Source organism: Saccopteryx leptura, chromosome 11 (genome assembly GCF_036850995.1).
Source record: "Saccopteryx leptura isolate mSacLep1 chromosome 11, mSacLep1_pri_phased_curated, whole genome shotgun sequence".
Lineage (NCBI taxonomy): Eukaryota > Metazoa > Chordata > Mammalia > Chiroptera > Emballonuridae > Saccopteryx > Saccopteryx leptura.
In genome coordinates this window covers 49,983,190-49,991,145 of record NC_089513.1, presented here as the reverse complement: position 1 = coordinate 49,991,145, position 7,956 = coordinate 49,983,190, and the positions used below count along the sequence as shown (strand labels likewise).

The 7,956-nt window shown below is 39.1% G+C and overlaps 1 protein-coding gene across 3 annotated transcripts in view; it reads right to left on the bottom strand.

Annotated features, from left to right (window-relative positions):
- Nucleotides 1–3,592: 3,592 nt before the first annotated feature.
- The window catches only part of NDC80 (NDC80 kinetochore complex component), a 41,495-nt gene continuing 37,131 nt past the window's right edge, over nt 3,593–7,956 (bottom strand). The window contains exon 16 of one of the 3 annotated variants that reach the window (XM_066352621.1): nt 3,593–4,119. In XM_066352621.1, the coding sequence (XP_066208718.1) occupies nt 3,982–4,119 (138 nt within the window). In that variant the 3' untranslated portion in view covers nt 3,593–3,981. The remainder of the gene's footprint in view (nt 4,120–7,956) is intronic. The other 2 variants (XM_066352623.1, XM_066352622.1) reach the window with 2 other exon arrangements.

The window sequence follows — 7,956 nt, the reverse complement described above, 5'->3', positions numbered from 1 at the left end:
TCTGTCTGACTGCCTCCCCATTTCCAACTTCAGAAAAATAAAAAATAAAAAAAATTTTGTTTTTGCTCTTCAAAAGGCAGTATTAAAGAAATGAAAAGCTCCTGACCAGGCGGTGCACAGTAGATAGAGCGTCGGACTGGGATGGGGAGGACCCAGGTTTGGACTCCGAGGTCACCAGCTTGAGCGCGGGCTCATCTGGTTTGAGCAAAGCTCACCAGCTTGGACCCAAGGTCACTGGCTCAAGCAAGGGGTTACTCGGTCTGCTGCAGCCCCCGGTCAAGGCACATATGAGAAAGCAATCAATGAACAACTAAGGTGTCGCAATGAAAAACTAATGATTGATGCTTCTCATCTCTCTCCGTTCCTGTCTGTCTATCCCTCTCTCTGACTCTGTTAAAAAAAAAAAAAGAGAGAGAGAGAGAGAGAGAGAAAATGAAAAGGTGAGTTAAACTGGAATATTTAAAAACATGTATCAAAGTACTTGTATCTGGAATATATAAAAACTTCTCCCAATTAGTGATAATAACCCAGTAAAAATATGGGCAGATATTTGAAGAGACACTTCACAATGAAGACACATGGCAGACAAATAAGCACAAGATGCTTAACACCACTGGTCATTAGGGAAATGCAAATAGTATCCCAGCGAGATAGAACCACATACACTCAGGATGGGTACAATGAAAAAGATCGATCATACCCAGAATGGGTAAAGACGAGCAACTGGGACTCTGACACACTGCAGATGGGAACCTATGTTACCATCACTTTAGAAAACATTTTATAAGTTTCATAAAAGTTGAATATGCACCTACCTTATATGAACTAGTCATTCCACTCCTGGCTGCTTACTCAAGAGAAATGAAAGCATATATCCATACAAAGGCTTGTACATGAATGTTCATAATGACTTTTTTTTTTTCCAGTTTATTTTTTACCTTCTAAATTACAGTTGATATTCAATATCATTTTTTTTATTATTAATTTTACTAGGGTGACATCAATAAATCAGGGTACATATGTTCAAAGAAAACATGTCCAGGTTATCTTGTCGATAAATTATGTTGCATACCCATCCCCCAAAGTCAGATTGTCCTCCGTCACCTTCTATCTAGTTTTCTTTGTGTTCCTCCCCCACCCCCTCTCCCTCTCCCCCCCCCCCCCAACCACCACATTCTTGTCAATGTCTTAGTCTCGTTTTTATGTCTCACCTAAGTATGGAATCATGCAGTTCTTGATTTTTCTGATTTACTTATTTCACTCTGTATAATGTTATCAAGATCCCACCATTTTGTTGTAAATGATCCGATGTCATTATTTCTTATGGTTGAGTAGTATTCCATAGTGTATATGTGCCACATCTTCTTTATCCAGTCTTCTATTGAAAGGCTTTTTGGTTGTTTCCATGTCTTGGCTACTGTGAACAATGCTGCAATGAACATGGGCCTGCATGTGTCTTTACGTATATCAATGTTTCTGAGGTTTTGGGATATATACCCAGTAGAGGGATTGCTGGGTCATAAGGTAGTTCTATTTTCAGTTTTTTGAGGAACCACCATACTTTCTTCAATAATGGTTGTACTACTTTACATTCCCACCAACAGTGAATGAGGGTTCCTTTTTCTCCACAGCCTCTCCAACATTTGCTATTACCTGTCATAATGACTTTCTAATAGCCAAAATCTCCAAACAACTTCAATGTCAATCAACAGGAAATTGATAAAGTCCACATATTCACATAATGGGGTACTACTCAGCAATAACAAGAAATCACTGATATACAGTGCAATGTGGATCTGAAAATGTTTTTAAGGAAGCCATTCAAGTGTACATACTGTATGATTCTACTTACATAAAATTCTAGAAAATACGAACTAATCTATAGTAACAGAAAGATGAGTGCTTGCCTGGGGATGGGTGTGGGGGACTATCAGGTGGGGCAAGAAAAGAATTGCAAAGAGCCACGAGGAAACTTAGTAGTGATAGTTAGTCTATCATTTTTATGGGTGTCTGTGTGCATGAATATATGTCAAAAGTTAGGAAGAGTATGAACAGTTCAAATCAATACATTATAATAGTGAAGATTTTGACTCAGTAGATTTGGTGTGAGGCCAAGTCTATTAAAAGCACCCAGGTAATGTTGATGCCATTTCCATAACGTTTTGAGTGGCAAATCTTTTGAATAGTCTTTAATTCATCATATTTAGGCATGTCATTTGAGTATACAATAGCAATGTATGGCTGGTACCATATTGGATAGTGCAGATAAAAAACCTGCCAGTTAAGAAAGTTCTATTGGATGTATCAAAATTCTTCAATACACTAACTATTCATCTTGTCTTGTCTGCTAGATAGCTCACAATTGACTTGTCTCCACTTTCAGGCTAAATGTCTTTTTAGAAAGCTTTGCTGGAATTCCATTTTGGGTTTTTATAATATATTGTTTACATTTCATTTTATCGTGTTCTTTAATCTTTGCATCAGAGTTGGAATAAAGTTTAAAAAATAGAAAGTCCAACTGAAAGCAAATGTTAGTTCAATTTAAGGAGTTTCCTAACAATTTAGACCTATTTAAAAATCTCACTCTGTAACACTTTTTCACCATCCAGCACATTAATATTTCATTGCTCTTGGCTGTACTCAGAATTATGTACCAATTCAAGTTCTAGTATGACTTCTTTCACTAAGAGCTGTAGACCTGTGGTAAATCAAAACTTCTCTAGTAATGTTTTCTTCTGATTCTCACATTCCACATTTTTCTGTTTATTTCAGTGTAAAGAGAGCAAGACAGAAAGAATGTTGGCTTTTTGGCTCTGAATAAATAGGGGTTGGTCTACATGTCCAGAATAGTATACACTTTTGATTTTGCAGGACTTATGGTCTCTGTTGCATATATACTGCTCACAAAAATTAGGAGATATTTCAAAATGAATATGAAACAATAAAATATCCCCTAACTAGCAAATGAATATGAAATGAATATGAAACAATAAAATATCCCCTAATAGACTAGCAAACTAACTGTAGGCTAAATCCAGTCACACCTATTCATTCACATATCATTTATGACTTCTTTCATACTACAATGGCAAAGTTTAATATACTGCTCACAAAAATTAGGAGATATTTCAAAATGAATATGAAACAATAAAATATCCCCTAATTTTTGTGAGCAGTATATTAAACTTTGCCATTGTAGTATGAAAGAAGTCATAAATGATATGTGAATGAATAGGTGTGACTGGATTTAGCCTACAGTTAGTTTGCTGATTGTTGGTTTAGATCGGGGTAGTCAACCTTTTTATACCTACCACCCACTTTTGTATCTCTGTCAGTAGTAAAATATTCTAACTGCCCACCAGTTCCACAGTAATGGCGATTTATAAAGTAGGGAAGTAACTTTACTTTATAAAACTTATAAAGCAGAGTTACAGCAAGTTAAAGCATATAATAATAATTACTTACCAAGTACTTTATGTCGGATTTTCGCTAAATTTGGCAGAATAAGTCTTTATAAAACAACTTACTATAGTTAAATCTATCTTTTTACTTATACTTTGGTTGCTCCGCCACCGCCCACCATGAAAGCTGGAACGCCCACTAGTGGGTGGTAGGGACCAGGTTGACTACCACTGGTTTAGATCAAAATACCATTCTAACCATCTGAAGAGATGCAGAGACATCAGGAAAAAAACCCCCATACTTTATTGATAACATTTTATAAACCCTGGGTACATAATATAGTTGGTGCTCACATCTAAAGACAACAAACACATTTTCATAATTTCAGGTTATACATACTTTAAATGAATTAACTAGATTTATAAAATTTACAAAAATTTTACAGGCATAGGAATACGCAGTCATGAGACTTCATTGTAAGAAGGAGTATAAGATATGTTAGCAATTTTTCAAACCTACAAAGAAAAATTTAAAAATTTACACTGTTAATAAAGTTCTTGCTTAATCAACATTTTCTCTTTATTCATCAGAAGACTTAATTAGAGCAGCTTTCTTCTTATACTTTTCTCCAATCTCTCTAATATTTTCCAAGAGGTCTTCAGACACATGTTCTTCATACTCTCTATCAACTTTAGAAATCTGTTCCTCAAGGTGTTTCTGGTGAAAACAATGGCAATTGTTAATTTCTTTTAAAGTGTTTGTCAAAATTACAGACAAGACTATACCATTTTTTTTTAAGTGAGAGGCAGGGAGGTGGAGACAAACTCCCGCATGCACGCCAACCAGGATCCATCTGGCAAGCCCACTAGAGGGCGATGCTCTGCCCATCTGCAGTCATTGCTCAGCAACCGAGCCATTATTTATTTATTTTTAGCACCTGAGGTGGAGGCCAGAGAGCAATCCTCAGTGCCTGAGGCCACTTGCTTGAGACAGTCGAAAGCCATGGCTGAAGGAGAGGAAGAGAGAGAGAGAGAGAGAGAGAGAGAGAGAGAGAGAGAGAGAGAGAGGGGAAGGAGGGGGAGGGGTGGAGAAACAGATGGTCCCTTCTCCTGTGTGCCCTGACCGGGAATTGAACCTGGGATATCCACATGCTGGGCTGATGCTCTACCACTGAGCCAACCGGCCAGAGCCAGAGTGTACCATTGTAAGAAAAGAAGTAAAAAAATTCTCTTGTATCACTAGGTAGGCTCCTCTGTGCCCTTTTCTAATCATATCCTCTCTTTTCTCCCCAGAGACAACCACTTTGCTAAACACACACACAGACACACAGACACACACACACACACACACACACACTATAGTTTAGTGGTAGTACTTGGGAACAACCTTCATATTTACTGAATGATATTAAATGTAATGTTCTATGACTTATTTTATTCACAATTTTAAGATTCATTCCTGTTAATTCATACAGCTATAGCTTATTCATGTACTGCTGTATAGTATTCTATTGAATGAATATATTACTTATCCACTTTACTGTTAATGTATGTTTGTTTCCAGGCATGGTAGGCTGAATAAGCAGCCTCTCCAAAGATGTCCATGTCCGAATTCTCAGAACCTGTGAATATGTTATCTTATATGACAAAAGAAACTTGAAGGTATAAGCTAAGAATCTCAAGGAAAGATTATTCTGTATTATCCTGGTAGGTCCAACAATATCACAGGGGTCCTTGTACGAGGGAATGAGCAGTGTGACACAGAGATAGGATCTCAGGAAAAAGAGAAGTCAGAGAGGTTAGCAGATGCTGTGCTACTGGCTTTGAAGATACAGGAAGAAGCCACAAGCCAAGGACTATAGTTGGCCTCAACAAGGACTGCAGCCCAGAGGCCCCATTTTAGTCTTCTGACCACCAGAAATATAAGAAAATAACTTTGTGCTGCTGTAAGCCATTAAATTGGTGATAATTTGGTATGGTACCAATATGAAACTAATATACCAGTTTGTTTTTTTACTATTTCAAATATAATTCCATAACAAATCACAACAAATTAGGTGGCTTACAACAGATTTCTTCTCTTATAGTTCTGGAGGCTAGAAGTCTGAAATCAAGGTGCTGACAGAGCTATATTCTCTCTGAAAATTCTAGGCTTTGCAGGCCTGAAATACACCAGATGGTCTTTGTTGCACTTGCTGAGCCCTGCTATTGTAGTGGGAAAGCAGCCACAGATAATATGGAAGTGAATGAGTGTGTTCCAATAAAACTTTATTCACAAAATTAGGCTGTAAGCACAAACTGCAGGCTACAGTTTTCTATCTCCTAGTCTAGAACATCAAGCTACAAGGACCTGTACTGGGCTCCACCAGGATCTGCTCAAAGAAACACACTGTTCCATGGAAAATATACTATCTGAAGATACTATTCCTCTGTTGTCTGCAGTATAATTTCATCACTCATAAAATTTCTCCACATTCGGTTTTAGTGATGATTGGTTGACTATCTATGCTCCTTCTATAATTTACTGGCTAACTGTGAATTCTGCATAGTGCAAAATAAGTGCTCAAAATAAGTATTTTTTAATATAATCTGACCTTCTTTAATAACATTAAACTACACAGAAATTAAAAATAGTAATTTATCATTAGTTTCAAACTTAATTTTATATTAACTAATTAAAACTTTAACTGTACATACCTTTCATATAAATCTGTTGTGATAAATCACTCCTACATTAACAATACTAAGAATACAGTAATAGTTATGACAGATAGAGGTACAAAGCATGTTGGCAATTATTTAGCACAACCCTGTCAGTTTACAGAAGAAGCAAGTAAAGACCAAAGAAGTCAAATGATACATACAAGCAGACTTTCCCAATCTAGGCCAATAATCATATATTATGAATGAATAGATCTCATTTATAATTTAATTTACTGATTTTAGAAAGGGAGGGTGAAGGGAGGAAAAGGGAGGGGAGAGAGAAACATTGATTTGTTGTCCCACCTATTCATATTCATTGGTTGCTTCTTGTATCGAACCTGCAACCTTGGTGCACTGGGACAACAATCCAACCAAGCTACCCAGCCAGGGACTGGCTATTTCTCTTATGAACCCAGAATAAAACTATTATATATCATTATACACCATCCTTGGAGAATGAGAAAGTAATCACTCAAATAATTTTCTGGTCTGTGGTTGAAAAAGGATATTAAAGACTATAGAGACCTGGCCGGTTGGCTCAGCAGTAGAGCGTCGGCCTAGCGTGCGGAGGACCCGGGTTCGATTCCCGGCAAGGGCACATAGGAGAAGTGCCCATTTGCTTCTCCACCCCTCTGCCGCGCTTTCCTCTCTCTCTCTTCCCCTCCCGCAGCCAAGGCTCCATTGGAGCAAAGATGGCCCGGGCGCTGGGGATGGCTCTGTGGCCTCTGCCCCAGGCGCTAGAGTGGCTCTGGTCACAACATGGCGACACCCAGGATGGGCAGAGCATCGCCCCCTGGTGGGCAGAGCGTCGCCCCATGGTGGGCGTACCAGGTGGATCCCGGTCGGGCGCATGCGGGAGTCTGTCTGACTGTCTCTCCCTGCTTCCAGCTTCAGAAAAATGAAAAAGAAAAAAAAAAAAATTAAAAAAAAAAAAAAAAAGACTATAGAGCTAGTAAATGGTTGAATTAGAAGAAGTGGGTAGAACTCAGGTTTTCTGATGTAGAATCCAGGATGCTTTTCTTAGTTTATTTTTTTTCCTCATTTTAATGAGAGGAGGGGAGGCAGAGATTGACTCACACATGTGCCCAACTGGGATCCATCTGGCATGCTCACTAGGGGGTGATGCTCGGCCCATTTGGGGCATTGCTCCATTGCAACCAGAGTCATATTTTAGTGCCTAAGGTGGAGGCCATGGAGCTATCCTCAGCACCCCAGGCCAACTCGCTCTAATTGAGCCATGGCTGTAGGAGGGGAGGTGGAAAGGGAGGAGAGGGTAGGGGGAGAGAGGGAGAGAGGGAGGGAGAAGGAGAGAGAGGGAGAGCTAGAGAGAGGGAAAAAGAGGGAGAAAAAGAGAGGGAGAGGGGGAGAGATGGAGAGAGAGAGAAGTGAGGTGGGGAGGGGTGGAGAAGCAGATGGGTGCTTCTCCTGTGTGCCCTGACAGGGAATCGAACCCGGCACATCCACGCGCTGCCCGACCCTCTACCAGTGAGTCAACCGGCCAGGGCCGCTTTTCTTAGTTTTCACCACTAAGCAGTGAAGAGCACTGCAAGCACGAGAGCGGCAGTTCCCCGTCTTTCAGCTGAGAGGAGGACATCGGACATCACATGCTCTGCTTTCACAACATGGAGGCCTATTAATGTGAAATAATGAGTCTTCTTTCTTTAAACCATTCACAACTGAGAATGTATCACCTAATAAGTTATCTAGGAATTTCAAAGTTTAGCATTTGATTTTAGCTTTTGGATTCTGTACAGCGGATTGGAGGAATAGTTTTACTGTTAAACTGTCAAGCTATGTAAAAGGTGAGAATAAGGTAAACTTCATGTTTCAGAAATACTTTATTCTGTTTATA